Here is a 21,981-nt window from a genome sequence, read left to right as displayed (position 1 = left end):
AATATATTAATTAGATGACATGTTACGATGATAGGGTCCTAAGTTAAGTTTATTGTTTTTCAGGATGGACCCTAGAGGCAGTAGCGCCCATACTAGTGGTAATGAGGGTGCTGGGCCCTCAGGCGCTACAGGTGGTGATTCAAATGTAGTACTACGCAGTGTGACTTAGCAAGTCATAGCTAAAATTGTTAGGAGCTCTAAAGAACAGGGTGGTTCGTTGGCAGGCCACGGCAACACGATTGAGAAGTTCATTAAGATGAATCCTCCGACTTTCTCAGGAGGAACTGGTCCTGCAGTCGCTGAAAACTAGGTGCAAAAGATTGAGAAAATGTTTGTAGTGCTACAATGTATTGAGGAGCAGAGGGTGCTGTTCGCTACATATAAACTTATTGGAGAGGTCGAGAGATGGTGGATAACAGTGAAACTCCTAGAGCAGCAAAGGACAGTACTTATGGAGATGACATGGGAGCAATTTAAGGATATATTTTTTGAGAAGTATTTTCCAGCCTCGTCCAGGGAAGCTAGGATTGAGGAGTTCCTGAATCTGAAGCAGGGACAACATACAGTGTAGCAGTACGCGGCGAGGTTTATTAAACTATCTCGCTTCACTCCGTACATTATTCCGGATGAGACGAAAAAGGTACGACAATTTGAAAGAGGTTTGAGGAGATAAATATATGAGCAGGTGTTGATACTAAAGTTCCAGGATTTTACTGAGTTGGTAGATAGGGCCACTATAGTAGAAATTGGAGAGTTGGAGGCTGAGGAGCAGAGATAGAGGAAAAGATCCACGCCGCTTGGTTCCCAACAGGGGTCTAGTCGTGGTTCATGGAAGAGAGGTGGCTATTACAGAGATAGCAGGTAGGAGATAGGGAATCGTGGTTTTCAGGGTATGCAGCCACTTCCAGGTTGCCCGACTTGTGGGAAGAGGCACCCGGGGGAGTGTCGTGCCGATCGAGGTATTTGCTAATGGTGTGGGGAGCCAAGGCATGTGATGAGAGATTGTCGGACTCATATTGGTGCTGCTCCCACACCTAGACTTGCTTGAGGAGGCTATCAAGCGCCACGTGGAGGCCAACAGAGAAATATGGCTCCAGCTAGGGTTTTTGCCTTGACATCGGGTGATGCTGAGACAGCCGGCGATGTGGTGACAAGTATGGTTAATATGTTTTTATTTAAAGTTATTACATTATTTGAATCAGGGGCCACACACTCGTTTGTGTCTATGAGGTGTATTAAATTATGTGGGACAGAAACACAGTTATTAGACATCGAATTATTGGTGACTACATCGACTGGGTTAGTAGTGAGGTGTAGTAGGGTGCTTCATGGTTGTCCAATTGATATTCAAGGGAGAATTTTATCTGCTGATTTGATAGTGTTGGACATGCATGGGTTTGATGTCATATTCGGCATAGATTGGCTAGCAGCTAACTTTGCCAGTATAGATTGTCATTCGAGAGAAGTGATATTCAGACCCCCAGGAAGACCAGAATTTAGATTTATAGGATCACGAGTGCAATCTCTACCTTAGATGGTTTCAACTCTTCAGACGAGGAGACTGCTCCTGAGTGGTTATCAAGGATTTGTGGCCTTTGTGAAGGAAAGATCATGGAATGAATTGAAGCTAGCTAGTATGCTAGTAGTGAAAGAATTTACAGATGTTTTTCTAGATGAATTACTAGGTTTGCCACATGATCGTGAGGTAGATTTTCCTATTGATCTACTTCCAGGTACTGCGTTGATCTCTAAAGCACCTTATCGAATGGTGCCAGAAGAGTTGGCAGAATTAAAGAATCAGTTGTAGGATTTTCTTGATAAGGGTTTTATACGACCTAGTGTATCTCTGTGGGGAGCTCTAGTATTATTTGTGAAGAAGAAAGACGAGTCCATGAGGACGTGCATAAATTATAGGGAAATTAACAAAGTGACAATCAAGAACAAGTATTCTCTACCCCGTATAGATGATTTATTTGATCGGCTCCAAGGTACACGGGTGTATTCTAAATTGATCTCAGATCAGGCTACCATCAAGTAAAGGTAAGGGTAGAAGATGTATCGAAGACGGCCTTCAGGACCAGGTATGGGCATTATGAGTTTCTTGTTATGTCATTTGGTTTGATGAATGCTCCTGCAATATTTATGGATTTGATGAATAGGATTTTCCATCTATATTTAGACCAGTTTGTTGTTGTTTTTATTGATGATGTACTGGTCTATTCGAGGAGCTATGAGGAGCATGAGATACATTTAAGGTAAATTTTACAGACGCTCAGGGAAAAGAAGCTGTATGCCAAGTTCAGTAAATGTGAGTTCTGGTTTGAGAAAGTTGTGTTTTTGGGCACGTTATCTCAAGGGACGGAATTTCTATGGATCCTAGTAAAATTGATGCGGTAGTGAATTGAGCTAAACTGAGGAACGTCCAGGAGATTAGGAGTTTCTTGGGATTAGCTGGTTATTACCGTTGATTTGTCGAGGCATTCTCAACGTTATCAGGGCCTCTGACACGACTGACTATGCAACCCAAAAAGACCGGCGAATCGAGGCCGCCATTGAGTTAGTTGTGCTACCTCGCTAGGAGGGTAAGTTTTGAACTAGGATCTAGAGATTTTTGTTGTGGGATCCTAGTTATATTTTTGGATGTTTTGGGGATTGTATATAAACATAGGATTATTGTGGATTGTAGTTAACTCTGGTATTATGCACTATATGGTTTGGTAAATGTAATCTATTTTACTACTGTTTAGGTTTCCGCTGTGTATAACACGGGGGTCCCTATTACCCACGGGTTCGAGTTGACTATATTACATGTGTTTTATTATGTAGTAAGTTAAGCAGGTCGTTACAAAATCACAAAAGAAAGGTTCATGCTTCCATTGTGGAAAACATGGACACTACAAAAATAAGTGTCGTCTTCTCAAGAAAAAGCAAAATGAAACAAACTCTAGCAAGTTTGTGGCTATGATTTCTGAAATCAATGTTGTGAAAGATGATTGTGCATGGTGGATTGACTCAGGTGCAACAAGCCATCTTTGCAAAGACAAGAGTTTATTCTCAATGTATGAACCATTGGAAGATGGCAATGTTCTCTACATGAGAAATTCGTCCACAAATGTAGTCAAAGACAAAGGAGATGTTACTTTTGAATTTACATCTGGAAAAAGTTTAACTCTTACTGATGTATACCATGTACTAGAAATTAGAAAGAATTGAGTTTCTGGAAGCCTACTTAATAAGTTTGGCTTTAAGTTAGTGTTTGAATCTGAAAAATTTGTACTCTCCAAGGGTGGAGTCTTTGTGGGAAAGGGCTATATGTATGAAGATATGTTTAAGCTTAATATCAATAAAGTGAATGTTTTTGTTTATATTGTTGATTCACTTTCTTTATGGCATAATCGTTTACGACATGTTAATACTACGAAATTACATGATATGGCTAATATGGAATTAAGTCCTAGATATGTAAATGACTTGGATGATAAGTGCAGTGTATGTATTAAAACCAAAATAACCAAAAAACATTTTCCTAACAAAACTGCTAGAATTTCTTCTTTACTTTAATTAGTGCATAGTGATGTATGTGATTTGCATGGTACACTTACCATAGGAGGCAAAAAATATTTTGTAACATTTATAGATGATTTTTCTAGATTTTGTTATGTTTATCTTATGCATACTAAAGAGGAAGTAATTTATAAATTTAAGGTTTATAAGGCAGAAGTTGAAAACCAATGTAAAACTAAGATAAAGTGTCTTAGATCGAATAGAGGAGGTGAATATCACTTCCCTGCCTATTGTGCATCTGTAGGTGTGATACATGAAACATCTGCATCATATACTCCACAACAAAATGGAGTGGCAGAAAGGAAAAACCGAATATTGCTTGAAATGGTCAATGTCATGATGTCAAATTCAGAATTAAGTAGCAGTTATAGGGGTGAAGCCTTACTAACTGCTTGTCAAATATTAAACAGAGTTTCTTTTAAGAGGACTAAGACTTCTCCATATAAATTATGGAAGAAAAGAAAACCTAATTTAAAGTATCATAAGATTTCGGGTTGTAGAGCCATTGTAAGGCTTCCTAAACCTAAGATAAGGAAATTAGGTGAGTGAAGAATAGAATGTGTATTCCTTGGCTATGGTAAACATAGCAAAGCTTACAGATTCTTGGTAATTGAACCAAATGATTTTATAGGAGTTAATTTAGTGATAGAATCCAGAGATGCAGAATTCTAAGAAAATAAGTTCACTTCCATACAACGAAGTCTAGAGAATCACACTCTAGGCAAACAATAATTTCACCAAGTGTGGAATAAGATCCTCATACTTACAGAGAGACAATGAAGTTTCAAGATTCTATATTTTGGAAAGAAGCTTTAAATAATGAAATGAATTCTATCATGGGTGATAAAACCTAGAAATTGGTTGATTTACCTCTTGGTTCAAAATCAATAGGTTGTAAATGGAATTTCAAAAAGAGAATGAAGGTAGATAGAACAATTGACAAGTTCAAAGTAAGGTTAGTAGCTAAAGGCTTTACACAAAAGGAAGGCAAAGACTAATTTGATACTTATGCTCTTGTTGCTAGGTTTGCAACTATAAGAGTCTTGCTTGCCTTAGCTTCCATCTACAAGTTCGAAATCCATCAAATGGATGTAAAAACTGCATTCTTGAATGGAGAATTTGATGAAGAAATTTACATGGAACAACCTGAAGGCTTTATTGTGCCTGGAATGAATCTAAAGTATGTAAGTTGGTTAAGTCTCTTTATGGACTTAAACAAGCTCCAAAATAGTGGCATGAAAAATTTGACCAAGTTATTCTTTCTAAAGGCTTTAGGATACATGAATTTGACAAATGTGTAAATAAGTAAGTTCAATAGAAATAAAGGTGTAATTATTTGCTTATATGTTAATGATATGTTAATTTTTGGTAATGATATTGAAAGTGTTGAACGTGTTAAGAAACTTTTGTCATCTAATTTTGATATGAAAGATATGGGAAATGTAGACGTGATTATGGGTATTAGAATAATTATAAACAATGATAAATTGATTTTCACCCAATCACACAATATTGAAAAGATATTGAAAAAGTTTAATCACTATGACTGCAAATTTGTTAGTATACCTTTTGATGCAAATTTGAAATTATATCCTAACACTGGTAGAGCAGTAAATCAGTTAGAATATGCTAGAGTTATTGGTTGCTTGATGTATGCTATGACTTCTACTAGACCTGATATTGCATTTGCTATAGGTAAACTTAGTAGATATACTAGTAATCCTAGTGACATTCATTGGCATGCTATATATAGAGTGTTAAACTATTTGAAAAATGTCATGGATTATGGCATACATTATGAAGGATATCCTACTGTTTTTGATGGATTCACAGATGTCAGTTGGATCACTGATCCTAATGATCATACATCAACTAGTGGGTGGATATTCACCCTTGGTGGAGGAGTTATCTCCTGGGGTTCAAAGAAGCAAAGCCTTATAACAGATTCTATTATGGCATCAGAATTTGTGGCTTTAACTTCTTGTAGCAAAGAGGCAGAATGGCATAGGAATTTGCTATTAGAAATTCCATTTTTGGCCAAAGCCTATGCCACCAATATCTTTGCATTGTGATAGTGAGACAATTTTGTCACGAGCATATAGTAATATATATAATGGTAAATCCAGATATATTGACCTAAGGCATAGTTATGTGAGGCAATTAATTACTGATGGTATAATTACTATAGATTTTGTCAGATCAAACCAAAATTTGGCTGATTTATTAACAAAACAACTTGCAAGAGACATAATATAGAAAACATCAAAGGGGATGGAACTTAAATCCATAACCTGTAGTCACCGATGATGGAAGCTCGACTCAACACTTGAAATTTTCAAGCTCTTGAGCTCAATGAGCAAAGTACATCATATGTTGTGAGAGGAAGCACTAAAATATATATGTGCCACATAATTCATCCCAAGGAAAATAGTGTTTTGTACTTGTAATGTGAAAAAGGTAAAGGTTGAACTTAAACTCTTAATAAAATTATAACAAGTTCTGTAATGTACTTTAATTACAGGGGTACTTTATATAAACCTACCTATATGAGTGTCGGAAGTGGTGTTGCTTCCTATGAGAAAAGGATTTATCTCTAGAGCACTTATTAAACTGGGATATAGACACAAGGCCAATCCACGCGTCAGCTTTTAGTAACACCCAAAGATCTGATAATTTATGTGTGATATGTATCCGGTTAAATAAAAAAGGATTGCTAGTTCAAAGTTCGTCTATTATGTAATCCTAATTAGCTTTGATATGTATTCACTAAGTGAAAGTTTAAGTTCTAAAAACACCTTCATTTATGCATAAATTTTCTTTTATCTAAATAAATTGTTTTTCATCTATATTTTAAAAAATGGTGGGGAAATGTTGAAATATTTTCTAAAATAATTGATTTTCCAAAATATCTAGCCCAGGGCGTGACCAGGTGACTTTGGAAGTGTGACCAAAGCTCTTGAACATGAAGAAAGAATTAAATATATTTTAGACTGTGTTGACTAGGGCTCGACCAAGTCTCAACCAAGGCATGACCAGGTCGACACCTGGTCGATTTTAGAAATCTACTTCGTGAATGACAGTTAATAAAACAGTTATTTAACAAATTGTTTAAATTTGAACAGATGTAACTTTTCAGAAAATGAATAATTCTATCTATTTAAAGACAGAATTAACTCCAAGAAGATACACAAATATTCAATCATTCTCTCATTCTCTTTCTCACATAAAGCTTTCACAAATCATACCATCTTCAATCCTGAATTCTATTTTCTATAAAAATAGAATTCCAGAAATTTGTTCAGATTCTTTTAAGGATGTTTGTGATCAGTTTTTCGTTTGTGTATAACGCAAACTGATATCACATTATGTTCTGGGCTTCATTGTATCTTGAAAATGTATTTACTGACTCAATACACACCGATCCGGTGGGGACAAATAACATTTTAAGGAAAACGACGTTGTAACCTACCATAAAGCGTTTTCTGTTCTGCAGTATTTTTTCTATTTGTTATTTTACACGGTATCAACCCAAATTTTTCAACCTTACTGGTTTCAGTTATTCTTAGCTAATTGCTAGTATTAGGAATGATTGGAAACTAACAAATTCTTCCCACCTTTGGAGGGCCTGATCTCGTTGGGTAATTCACATTGACTTTTGTAAGCATACAAGTGGAGCATGCAAGAGGTAATATACAAAGGGAAAAGACACAGATTAAGTCAGGGACAATATATACACCAGCCCTTATGTGCCTCAAAAGATTTATGAGTTCTGCCAGAAATAAGATCTTTCAAATTATTTTTTCTGCTTAGAAACCTTCAATCATCTATTGAAGGGCCTGATCAAAGACCGACCTTAGAATATTATATTTCTTTGAAAATCTTACATGGGTAGAAAGTTGAATTCCTTTATCCTGTTAAAACTTTGAATCAAAGACCAACCAGCAATCCCATATAAAATAAGGCTGGCATAGTTTGCTACACATGGAAACTTGAAGAACTTTTGAAAGCAAAGCAACTCTTCAGTTTGCTCAAAATTTTCTCAGTGAATGCGTTTCATGATAACAGGTGTCTTTTGAGATGTGCAACTCTTCCCACTAGTGCTAATTAATTCACTATTATAAGAAGACCAAAAGGATAGCCTGTTTTTACAGGGTAAACTGTGATCAAAGCATGTGTCTGAAAATCCTACCCGTTGCTTTGGTGTGCTCAGTGATCTTGCCTTTGCCTTGGCAGATTCTGTTGCAGCCATGTAAGTTGGAAAAACAGGGGAATTTGGGAACAAACTTTCTTCTGCACTTGGCTTCTGTTTAGCATGGGAAAATGATCTCCTTGGCAGTGAAATTGGGAGATTTAGTCTTTCTACCGTGTCCTGCTTCAGTGAATTTCTTGGTTTAAGCTGCAGTGTTTTGCCCATATCTTCAGTTACTGCATTTGAATGGGCATTTGATTTTGAATTCTCCAATTCTTCCCTTTCACATGCCCATTGTTCTAACCAGTGTCTCCGTCTTCCATGTTCCTTGTTTGAAATTGTTTCTTCTGGCACACTTGTGTTTTGCTTCTCCTGAAAAACATAATTCCATTGCAGAATCTAAACCCAAAATCAAAAATACAGTGCCTATACAGTGCCTGGTGATTGAGAAGAGAGAAGGAAAAGAAACCTTATCTCTAATGAATTTTTTTGGATTGGAATCGTTCTCGTAAGCTTTATTTATTTTTCTTCAACAACCAAACATAAGGAATACTTCAAAATCTCCAATCAGAAGAACTACCTGAAATGAAACTGAGTATTTCATCATCCGCTCTCTTTTGATAATTGCCTCTTGCTTTCTTGACCATATGGCTTCCATGTCTTCCTTTGAAAGCATGCTGTAATCCCAACTTCTCTGACTCTTGCATTTGAGCTGCTCATGATAAATCTCAAGTAAGATTAATTGATGGATATAATTCAACATGCATACAAATTTGAATTTGCAGCCACATCTTATCATCTAATAAGAATACTATTCCAGAAGATACAGTAATTCAAATCCGTCTCACCATCTTTACTTCTTTTCCTCGCAAATCCTTTTTTGGTTTGAGGAACTGTTTATTTCCCTCATCAGTATAACTTGCATCGAAGGTTAAAACTTTGCTATCACTGTCCTGTTGCTGTATGTTTCTAATCGATGGCAAACACTTCAAAGAGGTAATGGCTTGGCGTCTCACAGCTCGGCCTCGTGCAATAGCCTGAAGCCTCACCAGTCCCTTCAATGCTCGTAATGCTTTCCTTGCCTGTGCCAGTCAAATTGCACTGCATTAGATAAGGACCTTAAGTTCCTGCACAATTGATGTCCCTAAGTATGATGGTTCTCTTCAGATTATAGATTGAAATTCTTTCTTAGATACTCGTGACTTTTATAAATCATGCACTCAAACTAGGTGAAGTTTCGGTGTGGCTCAGTTGTGGAGTATTCAAAATTGTTCACCATATAAAATGAAAAGCACTGTTGTGAATAGAACACAATTTTCATTTATTATTTAAGGAAAAAAGAAACACCAATATGATTAACAAAAGTTAAGAGGAACTGAAGAAGTGCAGGAGATTTCAAGAAACTCACAAGATGTGCTCGAAAAGCAGATTGAATTTTAATGGCAGCTGAGTTTTGAGTTTCCTTAAGGCACTTCTTGTGAGATTGGGAAGCATCTGTAAGCCGGACAACCTCCGCTGCAGCATGGGCAGCTGCAACTGCAGCCTCTGCAGCCGTCGCTGTTGCAATGGCAACACTCAGAGCATGCTTTCTCTGCTGTTCTCTTGCTTCACTCAAAGTCCTCTCCGGTGCTGCAAGTGCAGGGAATTGTTTGCCCTTGAGTCTTCCAAGAACCCATCGCCACCTCTTTGCCTTTTGAGAATTTAAGATACAAAACATTATCCCCAACAAAAAGTAAAAAAATATATCACCACAATGCAAAAAAGATGAAACTGTATTTACCTTCTCCTTCTTTGATTTTGTCTCAGAACTGAAGAGTCTCTTTACCAAACTAAACCAGCTTCTCTTAGCCATTGAAATTTAGGATTAATGGACATTAACCATAGTAGCCAAACACCGGAGGCTAATCCTTGAACACACCTTATGTCGATAGAAATCAGAAAACTAAATCCATAAGTAGATTTTAACACCCTTAGGAAAAAAAAATCTTGGATTTAGCAAAAATGTCTCAGCCTTTTATTTATCTTTGTTTCAGCTTATCTCAGTTCAATTGATATACCTACAAATCCCATAATATAAACAGTTAATAATATGTCAAATTCACCATTTTGTTTTCCAGAAAATGGTTTTGAATGAACTCTACCCATGCTCTGAAAGTGCAGGGAACAGCTGATATAACAAGAACCACAATAGATTATTTATTTCAAACAAAAACACAGAAGCTTCACACATGAAGATTGAATACGGAGTACCAATACCATATAAATTGTTCTCATTATGTTAGAATCTACAACAGTTGAGAGAACCCCAGTCACTATTTTGATCAATTGCACAAAAGTTAAACTGGAATTGGATACTCCATTGACCGTAAAGTGGCATACCTCAGCATAATTCAAGTATCTCCATTGAAGATACCATCAATTGATGATGACCCAAGAGGGCTTCTCCTTTTTCCCTGATAATCTCAAGCTTTCTTTTCATTTTCGCTTTGAAGAACAAAACATAAGCTCAGAATGAGTGGCAGCAAAACCTGTAAGAGAGACGCAAACCATTGATCTTCTAGTGAGATTCAGCTTGTACAGGTAGGTATACTGCGCTAATTTATCCAACTTCATGGGCTCCCTCTCCCTCTCCCTCTCCCTCTCCCTCTCCCTCTCCCTCCTCTCCCTCTCTCTCTCTCTCTCTCTCTCTCTCTCTCAATTGGTATTTTTCACAACTGCCTCTGACCAGTTCAAGTTTCTGCTTCCACGAAATTACGGCAATGGCCCCATAAGATGTTTACTTGCAAAAGAAAAACTCAGCATTGTCTGCAATGTATATATAGTGGGTGTTGCACTCTGGCAGGTAAATTGACAAGTGGATGGTGTGCATTTAAAATAGCTGGCAGACTATTATTTGGATCAAAATTGTTCATGAGCCACTCTGATCCTTTACTAACATCAGGATAAGTGAGCTGTTCAAGAAACACTTCTATTTTCTCGAGAAAGTATTTTCCCTTACAAGCAGAACAAGAGGAGTAATTGCCATGTCCAATTAAATACCATTTCCAACCCAACCAAACAGATTCTAAATTGGGCCATGAACAAATTAATCATTTACCATTCAATATGAAATTATATAGGCATTTAAGTTTCCTTTAGGTCACCAGCTACACATGAAAGAGTAAATGAAAATAAGTATTCCTTTATTTTCTCTCACTATTAAATATCATTACAAATAAATTTATTTTAATATAATAAAAAATTAAAAAATTAAATATTAATAACGTGTAAAGTCAAAAAATTTTCTTCATTAATTTGTTATATATTTTATTTCCTCTTTCACTTTTTTTCATAGCAAAAAAGTATATTCATTTAATTTTTTTCCCCTCAATAAATTTCAAGTTTTAAATCAGGCCTTAATTTTATTAGGGTAAAAACCCAAACAAGGTTGGTGAGTTGGTCCCCTCCCCACCCCTCCCTTTCAGATACCCCCCCACCATGTGAGCAAGTTCTTGGTTTTTTTTTTATCCTGATTTTTCTTGCCTTAGTTGCTTTTGAGCTGTTCACTGGCCCCAAAAAAATAATAACAAATAACAAAGATAGAAAAGAGAAGAAAGAAGGGAAAAATGACTAATGTGCAGAAAACATTTTATAAAATGATTCAACAGCAGCTTATTTATAAAATGATAATTTTTCTCATAAAAGTTTTTATGAGCCTCAGCATATTTTTTCTCTATTGACACTAATATTCTATGAATGGTGTGGCTCTCCATTAAGTATTGGGTGGGGGTTTTGAGTAGAAACATGACAGAAATGGTTCAGTTAAAGGATGCTGATTTTCGGGTTTTGCAGAATCTGGAAGTGCAAATTGTGAATAAAAGAATTAAAATTATGCAAAGTGTAAGATGGCTAAAACCGAGGCAAGGGAGGTTGAAACTAAACTTGGATGGGAGCAACCTAGGGAACCCAGGGCCGACAGGTGGTGGTGGCATCCTTAGAGACCATACAGGTTCTTTTGTATTTGGTTTTTCAAAATATTTTGGTTCTTGTTCAAATAATGAAGCTGAATTGAGAGCTGTGTTGGAAGGAATAAAGATTTGCAAACAGTTGGGTCATACCTGTATCGATATTGAATGTGATTCGAATATTGTAGTTAATTGGATTAGAGTCAGGAAGTGCTCATTGTGGTATTTGTGAGATTTTTGGGAGCAGCTTATTGGTTTATTGGAGGGAGTGGATTTTTCAATAAATCATTCGTATAGAGAAGGGAACAAAGTAGCAGATGCCTTGGCTCGACAAGGTGCTATGGGGAGGAATAATTTGTTTACAAATAGTAGTCAACTCCCTAAAGTTAACAATGATTTGTATAAATTGGAGAAGATGGGTATGGCTTATATGAGGTATGTTTAGCTGATTTTCTTTTGGTTTTTGCTCATGCTTTTTGCTGTTCTTCTTTTGTTTTGTTATGTTGTGTGAGATTTGTTTTGTAGGTCATGATTTGTTTTATTTTGTTTGGACTTGTAACCCGGTTTTGGCTGGATATTGGTGTTGTTCTTTGGGAGATTTTTAACGTTTGTCTTTTGTTATCTCTCATTGATTGTCTTATAACCACGGTATTCCTCCGCCAAAAGTGATGGGTTATCAATAAATAAATGGAGGTACCGCCCTTCTTTAAAAAAAAATACACTAACACATAGACACACACCTAAAAGTAATTAAATTTGGCTACACCTTTTTTTTTAGCCAAATGCATTGCATATTTTTATTGTTACATCAAATGCTGTTTTGGGTTTGGGTCATCATTGATGGTCAAAATTTTACTTCTATACGAGCCTGAAAACTTAGATTATACTTAAAATTATATTTTTAATACAAAGTTAAAACATTCTATATTTGAGAGCATTGATCGAGTCTAATTACTAAGTGAGGTTTAAATTTAATAAGCAAATTAGGCATAAAATGAACTTTTAGTGGTATGATCCAAATCTCTTTTTTATTTTTTTCCAATATTAGCTCTGCCCCACGAAAAAGGTATCGCCACATTTAGCAGAATGTGTATAAATAATAAAGATCATTATGTAGCGCAAGTAATATGTTGAAAACAAATTTTCCATTAAAACTCTGACCACTTTTTAAACACCTAACACAACAATTATTATGATAAACAATATATTAAAAGTCTAAGTTGATGACTCATAGCAGAGCTCATAGCACAGTTTATCTTTATCACAATAAAAAATAATAATAATAATAATATAGTTATGGTTATAAATGGTTCTAATCAGTACTTAACTTCAGCAAAGTCATATTTGACTTCAGTAAAGTTATATTTGACCGATAGTGTTTGATTTTGAAGAGCTTGTACACATAATTTATAACAACTTATTATTACAAATTATCTCGATATCTCTTTAAGCATTAACATTATCTTATTTTTGTTTTTTTTTTTAGTAAAAAACATTATGTGATGTGTACGGTGCACAGAAGTTGTGCGTAGTGTGTGAGGAACAGAGAGGGTTGTGAGAGAGAGAGAGAGAGAGAGAGAGAGAGAGAGAGACAGACAGAGAGAGAGAGAGAGAGAGAGAGAGAGTTGAGTTGAGAGCAATAGCCTCCTCCTCCTCATTGTAATTATTTTCCCAGTTTATAGTAAAGTTGTGTGAGCTTCGTGGACATAAGTCAGATTGGACCGAACAACATAAATCTGGTATTCCATTTTTGTTCAGTATTTTGCTTGTGTGTGATTATTGGTCTTAGATTCACCCCAACAATTGGTATCAGAGCGAGATTGGAGCAAAATCACAGATCCGAGCAAAATTACAAGATCAAAGCCTTTGTCTAGTATCTCAAAACTTAGTTTTGAGGCCACCATTGTTTTCCTCTCGTCAATACGAAGCCAATGGTGGTAACCGGACCTCAAACGGAGGTCAGATGAGGCCACACGCACCCACACGCGCCACCAGCAGCAAGTCGTCACAGCCACGCACCCCCCCTGTGCAGTCACGTGCTTCCTGTTGATCAGCAACTACCCTCACGCACCCACATGCACTGGCGAACTCCCAGCGAGGCTAAAGGAAGAAGACGAGCTGACCTCAGCGACACGTCAGCATCCAACCAGTAGCCAGCCATGTCATGCCACATGTCGTCTAAGTCAGCATCCAAGTCAGTGGCTAGGTCAACAGAGTCGGGACCCACGGCCATGTCAGCCGCTAGGTCAGCACGTGGGCCCCGCAGTGCCACTTTAAAAGGTGGGCCCTATGGTGCCACGTCATCGTGTGGGCCCACAGTACATGTCAGTAAGTGGGCCACAGTGCCATCTCAGTAGACAACGTTAATAACGGCATCAGAATATTTCGTCAGTCAGAGGAATATTTTGTTAAGTTTGACCAAAATTTGACCTCTTTAACCAAAAGTTTGACCGAGCTTTTTGAAGCCATTTCGGGTCCATTGTTTGAACAATTTGAACCATTTCTAAGGTTTTGGTCCATTCCAAATCCAACCGTACTGTCCGTTTGAGCTGATTCCATCTTTAGATTGGTGAATCAAGATGTCAAACAAAAAGAGCTCATAGATCGAGATGTTTGACGGCACAAATTTCAGTTTCTGGAAAATGTAGATTGAGGACTACTTTACACTTACCATTGAAAGAAAATCCAGAATCCTTGAAGGAGGGCAAGTGGGAGTTGCTTGATCGAAAAGCTCTCGGAGCTATCAGGATGACGCTAGTAAAGTATGTCGCCTTCAATATCAAGCACTTGACAACCACCAAGTCTCTTATGGATGCACTCTCCAATATGTACGAGCAGTCATCAGCTGCGAATAAGGTACACTTAAAGAAAAGGTTGTTTAGCATGAACATGTTTGCAAGTGAAAATTTTAGCATACATTTGAATAATTTCAACGAGTTGTTGGATCAACTCGCCTTGGTTGGAATTATATTTGATAGTGAGATCTGTGCCCTACTGATTCTTAGTTAACTTCCTGAGAGTTAGAAATGTATCGTTACTACAATCAATAGCTCCGCAAGGAAATCCAAGCTGAAGTACGACGACGTTATCATCATGATTTTGACGGAAGAGATAAGGATGCAGTCAAATAATGCCTCCACTTCAAGTTTAGCCTTGAATATGGAAAGTCGAGGGAAAGGAAGCGGGCATGGACGATCAAACAATTGCGGCAGATGTAGTGACCTAAAGAATAATAGTATTTTAATAATAATAAAGAGGGAGGAAAATGGAAACAGAAACAGAAGGAGGCCGTAGACTTCGTCGACGACATCGCATTTTGGAGATAATAATAATAAATAAATAATTCAGGGAATTTCCAGACTTCGTCAACGAATACAGGGTTTCATCGACGAAGGTCTTCAGGATCTCGTCGACGAGTTCCTGTTTTGTCGATGAAGTGACATGTCTCGTCGACGAATCTGACCCTATAAATAGTGCAAACTAAGATTTTTAACCCATTCTCAGTGCTCTCTCTCTCTCTCTCTCTCCTCTCTCTTTCCTACGAACCCTCTCCCTTCTCTTTTCGATTTCGGCCTTGCTAGTCGCCGAATTGATGATCCGAAGCCACCACGATGCGCTTGGCAAAGTTCTCTACAAGTCTGCTGGAGCGGATCGTTGGTGAAACGAAGTTGAATTTTATCCCAAATTCAGGGTAAGGTTTTTTAGTCCATTTTTGGCCTTATGACAGTTATAGGAAATGATTTAGGCGAAGAAATACTGATATTCTATTTTGAAAAATGTTGTTTTCAGGGTGTTGTGTAGGAGGCCTTGTGGGTGTTAAGCTAGTAAACCATAGGGGCTTTCCAGTAATCAGGTAAAGGAAATATGCTATACTAGGTAATTTTAAAATATTATATAGTTTATTCAATTATGAATATTATGTATTAAAGTATGTTGTGGCTTGAGTATATGAATATAGTATGGAGATATGTTTTACAAATTTTAGCATCATGATTTTACGAATTTCAGTACCATGATTATACGAATTCTAGTACCATGATTATACGAATCTTAGCACCATGATTATACGAATTTTAGTATTATGATTATGCAGTTTCAGTGTTATGATTATACAGTTCTCAATATTATGATGTATGAATCACAGTTACGGTTTATTCAGTATCATGATTAGTACGACTATTTCAGAATCATGGTAAATTAGATAGTTGTATATAGAGATATATTATATAGTATCAGATCCTGTTGGACTATGCAGTTACAGAGCACGGTACTGTTGCTACAGATATTATGTTATGTTACGAGTGCAACCACCTATTTAGATAATACGTGGTAGTAGGTCGATCACCTAGGCCCTTGACGTGGACAGGCTCCCCATCAGATATGGGTTAAGGTGGGCAGATCAGACCGATGGAGTATAGTGATTTATTCCTGGTTGGCTAGCCAGGGTAAATCCCGCCTACGGTCCGCACAACCCTATCATGAGGGGTTAAATCATGACACACAGTTGTCCACAGGGAAAGTTTTCAGTTACTATTACGTATGTACAAATTTACAGAAACTGGGAACATACTTATGTATAATAGAAGTATTTTGAATAGTAATCTACAATACTGTTATGTTAAGTAACATGGAAAGGGTGGTGTATTTTATTACTTGTACTGTACTTACGTATTCAGTTATACATAATTATATGAAAATAGATTTTCATAATATTGTAGCTCATTTGCCACACACTAGTAATAGCTATTTCGTCTTACTGAGCGTTGACTCATCCCAGTGTTGAATCATTTTTCAGGTGATCCATATAGGTGAGCAGACCAGACTCGCAGATAGAGGGGCTTCAGTAGTGCCCTGTCAGTGAAGTGAGTATTATGGAGGATTTTTGTATATCCCAGCATAGTTGAGGGTATTTTGGGGAACAGATATATGTGTATATTTTTGGAAACATGTTAGTACTCTGGTATTGTATGGTATCGTATATAATTATATGTGTATATGTTTATTTGATTTTTGCTTCTCGCTGTTTAGGCTAATGGTTGGGTTTACCCCCAGTATGGTTTCAGAGCATGTAGATTATCATAGTATATAAAAATAAAAAAAAATAAAAAACCTAGTTTATTAAGCAGGTCGTTATAGCAGATCTAGGACTAGGCGGTCTAGATCCAAAAATCCCAAAGATTCCTAGGGCACAAAGAACATTGAGTGCTAGAACTATGGAAAGGTAAGACATTTCAGAAACTAGTGCAAAGGTCCGAGAAAAGAATTTTAGGGGAAGACAGAAGCAAATCTTGCGTCTTCTTCAGGAGAGAAAGATGCACTGATATGCTCTTTGGAGAGCAGGCAGGAGTCTTGGGTCTTTTTGGAGCCTCATTTCATGCCACTTGCAGCAGATATAGCCTTTAGGAGTATACACCAAGTAATTTCGGTAAGGTGTATCTTGGCAATGATCAACCTTGCGACATAGCCGACAAGTGAATTATGAAGATCAAGATAAATAGGTCAGTATGGAAGCTGAAGGATGTCAGATATATTTCAGACTTAAGAAAGAACTTGATCTCAATTGATCAACTAGCAGAAGATGGTTATACCACAACATTCATTGGCGATGAATGGAAGATATCAAAGGGTGTACTAATGATTGCACGAGGTAAGAAAAATGGAACACTTTATCTAACCTCCAACGCCTACATGTCTATTTCAGTTGCTGCAGGAAATGACGATAACAACATCTAGCACCAACGACTCGGTCATATGAGCTAGAAAGGACTCGGGGTGATGCACTGAATGGGAAAATTGAATGGTCTACGGTCAGTAGAGATTGACATGTGTGAGGATTGCATATTCAGGAAATAGAAGAGAGTTAGTTTCCAGACACATGCCTATACCCCAAAGAATGAGAGACTAGAACTAGTCCACTTAGATGTATGGGGACCAATGCCCGTCTCATCCATACGTGGAAGGAATTACTTTGTCACGTTCATTGATGATCATTCTCGTAAGGTATGGATTTACTTTATAAAGTATAATTCAGAAGTATTTAATGCTTTCAAGGTATGGAAAGTGATGGTTGAAAATGAAATTGGTTTAAGAATCAAGAAGCTAAGAATCGACAACGGTGGTGAGTATGAAGACACCAGGTTCAAGAAATTATGTTCTAAGCACAGTATCCGGATGGAAACAACTGTGTCTAGTATGCCCCAGCACAACGGCTTAGTCGAACGGATGAACCGAACGTTGATTGAAAGAGCCAGAAGCATGCATATGTAGTCAAGCTTATCAAAGCAGTTCTGGGCAGAAGCACTCAACACAACAGCATACTTGATTAGCAGGGGTCCATCAGTACCATTGGACAACTGTCTACCAAAAGACGTATGGAGCAGAAAAGAGGTGATACTTTCACATTTGAAAGTTTTTGGTTGTATTGCATATGTACATATCAGTGATCATGTCAGAAACAAGTGAAATGCACCTTCATCGGTTATGGGGAAGATGAATATGGGTATCGTATTTGGGACGATGAAAACAAGAAGTTGATCAAAAGCAGAAACGTGATTTTTAACGAAAAGGTGATGTACAAGGACAAGCATACAATAGAACCCATTGAACCAGTTCAAAATGAATCAACCTATATAGACATAGATGATGTCCAAGAAGGTGTCAGGACGCAACAGCAAAATGTCGAGAATCCTCAGGTAGAGGAACCAGTGGAGCAAATCGTCGCACCACCATCTCCTACTCTAGCTCCGAAGCTTAGGTGATATTCTCGGCCCCATGTACCATATAGAAGGTATATGGATTATTTATTTCTTACAGATGGAGGAGAGCCCAAATGCTATGATGAAGCATGTCAGGTGGGAGATTCGAGCAAGTGGAAGCTTGCGATGAAGGACGAGATGAAATCCCTCACCTCCAACAAAACGTGGGAACTAGCTGAGTTGCCCAAAGGTAAGAAGGTCCTTCACAACAAATGGGTGTACAGGATCAAAAAGGAGCATGATGGCTTCAAGAGGTACAAGGCTCGGTTGATAGTTAAAGGCTTCGAGTAGAAGGAAGGAATTGACTACACCGACATCCTTGCTCCAATTGTGATTATATAGAAACTGAAGTTTTGCTCAATTTCAGTTGGCCTTCATGCTTGAAGACAGATATGAGCACATCATTTACCTATACACTGATGTTGCCTCCGTCTCCAAGTGGAAGATTGTTGAGAAGCAGAATGTGGAGTCGTCGACAGCCGCACCAACCAGCTGCTTTCGTTAACGTTAGAGACCGGAGGCCACCAACCTTGCCTACCATGGTTGAATTTAGCCAACTACCCTTTGAATTTTTTACCCCCCCCCCCAAATCCATGTGGGTGGGTGTGTGTGTGTATCTATATATATGTGATGTGTGTAGCGTGCAGAAGCAGTGTGTAGTGTGTGAGGAACAGAGAGTGTTGTGTGTGTGTGTGTGTGTGCGTGTGTGTGTGTGTGTGTGAGAGAGAGAGAGAGAGAGAGAGAGAGAGTTGAGTTGCGAGCAATAGCCTCCTCCTCCTCATTGTAATTATTCTCCCAGTTTATAGCGATGTTGTGTGTGCTCCGTGGATGTGCATCAGATTGGTCCAAACCAAGTAAATCTGGTGTTCCATTCTTGTTCAGTATTTTGCTTGTGTGTCGTTATTGCTCCTAGATCCACCCCAACATCTCTCTCTCTCTCTCTCTCTCTCTCTCTCTCTCTCTCTCTCTCTCTCTAGCTCTCTCTCTCTCTCTCTCTCTATCTCTCTCTCTAACATAAGATTCTCAACTACTATTGAAACATACACTTGGCTTAACAACTATCATATTGTACAATATGTCAAACATCTAAGTTGATGACTCTAGAGTTATCTTCATTGCTATATAAAAATAATATTTCATTGTGTTTGTTTTATTTAATGTTTTAGCCCTTTAACTATTAGCATTTAATTAAAAAAGTGTTACACCACTTTGAAATAGTGCTTATAGCAATTATTACTTAAAAAAAATTTAGTACGAAATAAATGTCATTTGACATGTTAAAAAATGTTTATAACATAAAGTACTTAAAGAAATTTCTTATTTTAAGGAGATTTCTATGATATTTTTAGGATGCTTATGGTACTTCTAATATGTGTTAATGTTACTACATTGTGAGAAAATCGTAATTTTTCTTTTTTTGAAGAACTCATGATTTGATAACAAATTATTAAAATTATATAATTTTAATAAATCATATAATTGAAATTTTTATTTAATATCTTTATTAAATCATAAGAATTATATTCAATACAATTCCTATATTTTTTTGTTTAGATTTTTGGATTCACTTATTATTAAAAATAACTCCGCCTGTAATGCACTTAATGTCCTAATTATTTCACATACAATCAATCCAAAGTCCGAGTAAAGGAGGGTTATGTTAGGCAGCTGATAGTCAACGTAAAACTTGTCAGATATGAACCCTTACCAATTATTCGTTAGGACATTTCCTATGAGCAATGCATTGCACTTATACCCCTCCGGTGTAGCGAAAAGTGGGCAAGGGTGGGTTAGATCATCACCTCAAAGCAACGCCCCATATTGGCGCCCAAGTATGATGTCAAATATGCAAGGGTTTCCACTTATTCTAAAAGTGGGTGGGGAAAAAAGTTAGTTTAGGAAATTAAGATTATTAACAACTTGAAATATCGGGACACTTATACGTAAAAGCATAAAAATTGTTGACACAGTTACTAAAATAAAAATTAAGCTAATCTTCCTGCAAAAAACTAAATAGGTGTGTAAACACTCCATTTTGTAGAGGGCTTATATAACACAAATTGGTCTAAATTCATTAATTCCATAAAATAAGAAAACATAGAAAAAAAAATTTTAAATACACAAAAAATGAATTTTTGCAATTAAGATAAGAAAAAAAAACCAGAAAAGGAAAAATGAAATAAAAATGGTGGGCCAACATCTTCAACTTCAAACCTGCAAACACAAAAGAAAAATAAATTAGACATGAGGGAATTTGCACAAGTAATATGTGGGTAAAATTATAGTTTAATGCAAGCATAATTTAAGCTATCAATTTAAATTGGATTGATCAATTAAATGTTGTTAGAATTTATTGAATTGGATCCCTCAAGCCTATAAATAGTGGGCTTCTGAGGGAAGAGAGACAGACACAAAGCTTGAGACACGAGTATAGAGAAAAGAAAGGAATTGCTTATTGCAAAATTAAGACAAAATTGCTAAGGATTTAAGTGTTTGAAATTGAGAAGATGAAGGAAAATAGGAGATCGAGAAGCTTACGTTGCAGAAGGAGTGGGAAATTGGCATAAGGAGATTCAAGCAAAGTTCGGCCAAAGAAATAAACACAACAACATTATGAAATAAAAGGTTGGTTCCTTAAAATTCTATGTTATTCAGTTTAATTTTAGGCACGTTTAAAAATTGAATTCTGGAATTTCAGTTTAAATTTGAGCAATGTTTGAACGAAAGTTGATTTTTAACCAAATCAATTTGAAAAAAACATTACAAAATCATCTAAATAAGTTGGGGTTTTCGACCCAAACCCGAAAGGGAATATCCAAATTTGGATCCAAATACCCACATTTGATTACCCAAGATTCAACCAGTAAACCCAAGTCAACTTGCTTCGGGTCCAAGTCAACCTATCTGAATACTCAACCTAGGTTAAATCAAAACACTTAGACCTAAGTCAGTGTTGAGTTGGGTCATTTGAGCCCAATTAGCCCATTTCTTTTATCCCTCGGCCCAAATTAATTTGATTTTAATATAACTCATTCCAAAAGCCATTTCTCGAATAGCCTGCTGCCCAAATCCAAGCCCATGTCCAAACTAACCAATAACTAAAGCCCAAATTCAGCTTGCCCTAGTTCTAGCCCAACCAAGCCTAACCCAAATATACCAGAAACTTACCCTAAGCCTAATTAACCTTACCTAGCTGACTCAACCTAATCCTAACCTTCACTAAGCCCTAACCCTTACCCAAACCTGAGCCTGAACCTAGCCTAGGTTAAAACTCAAGTCAATCAACCCGCAATCTCTATTTGGTTCTTAGGAAAATGCAGGAAATTCAAGGAAATTTGTAAAAATCATATAACAACAGGAAGAAAATAAAAAATAGATACTTATCGTTATGGGCTTAGATTTGTTGTACTTTGCTCCTGATCTTGAATCAAAGCTTGCAAAATAAAAGAGAGAGTAAGAAATAGAGATCCAGATTTTGGCGAGGAAAAGAGAAAATGAAAGACAGAGTGATTCGTGAGAGAGAGTTACA

General features: G+C 37.0%; 1 protein-coding gene across 2 annotated transcripts; it reads right to left on the bottom strand.

The window, feature by feature from the left end:
* Window positions 1–7,389: 7,389 nt before the first annotated feature.
* Window positions 7,390–10,547, bottom strand: LOC131167804 (protein IQ-DOMAIN 12). 2 transcript variants are annotated; one of them, XM_058126712.1, is made up of 6 exons: window positions 10,133–10,547; window positions 9,534–9,810; window positions 9,162–9,443; window positions 8,602–8,835; window positions 8,334–8,465; window positions 7,390–8,125 (listed from the first exon to the last, which is right to left on the bottom strand). In XM_058126712.1, the coding sequence occupies exons 2-6, from the start codon at window positions 9,603–9,605 to the stop codon at window positions 7,604–7,606; spliced, it is 1,242 nt and encodes a 413-aa protein (XP_057982695.1). In that variant the 5' UTR covers window positions 9,606–9,810; window positions 10,133–10,547; the 3' UTR covers window positions 7,390–7,603. The 2 variants fall into 2 exon arrangements, with proteins under 2 accessions (XP_057982695.1, XP_057982696.1); XM_058126713.1 differs by having other exon boundaries at window positions 9,534–9,671.
* Window positions 10,548–21,981: the final 11,434 nt, after the last annotated feature.

The sequence above is a fragment of the Malania oleifera genome, chromosome 11, assembly GCF_029873635.1.
Source record: "Malania oleifera isolate guangnan ecotype guangnan chromosome 11, ASM2987363v1, whole genome shotgun sequence".
NCBI classification, from domain to species: Eukaryota; Viridiplantae; Streptophyta; class Magnoliopsida; order Santalales; family Ximeniaceae; genus Malania; species Malania oleifera.
This window is presented reverse-complemented; position numbering and strand designations above follow the sequence as displayed.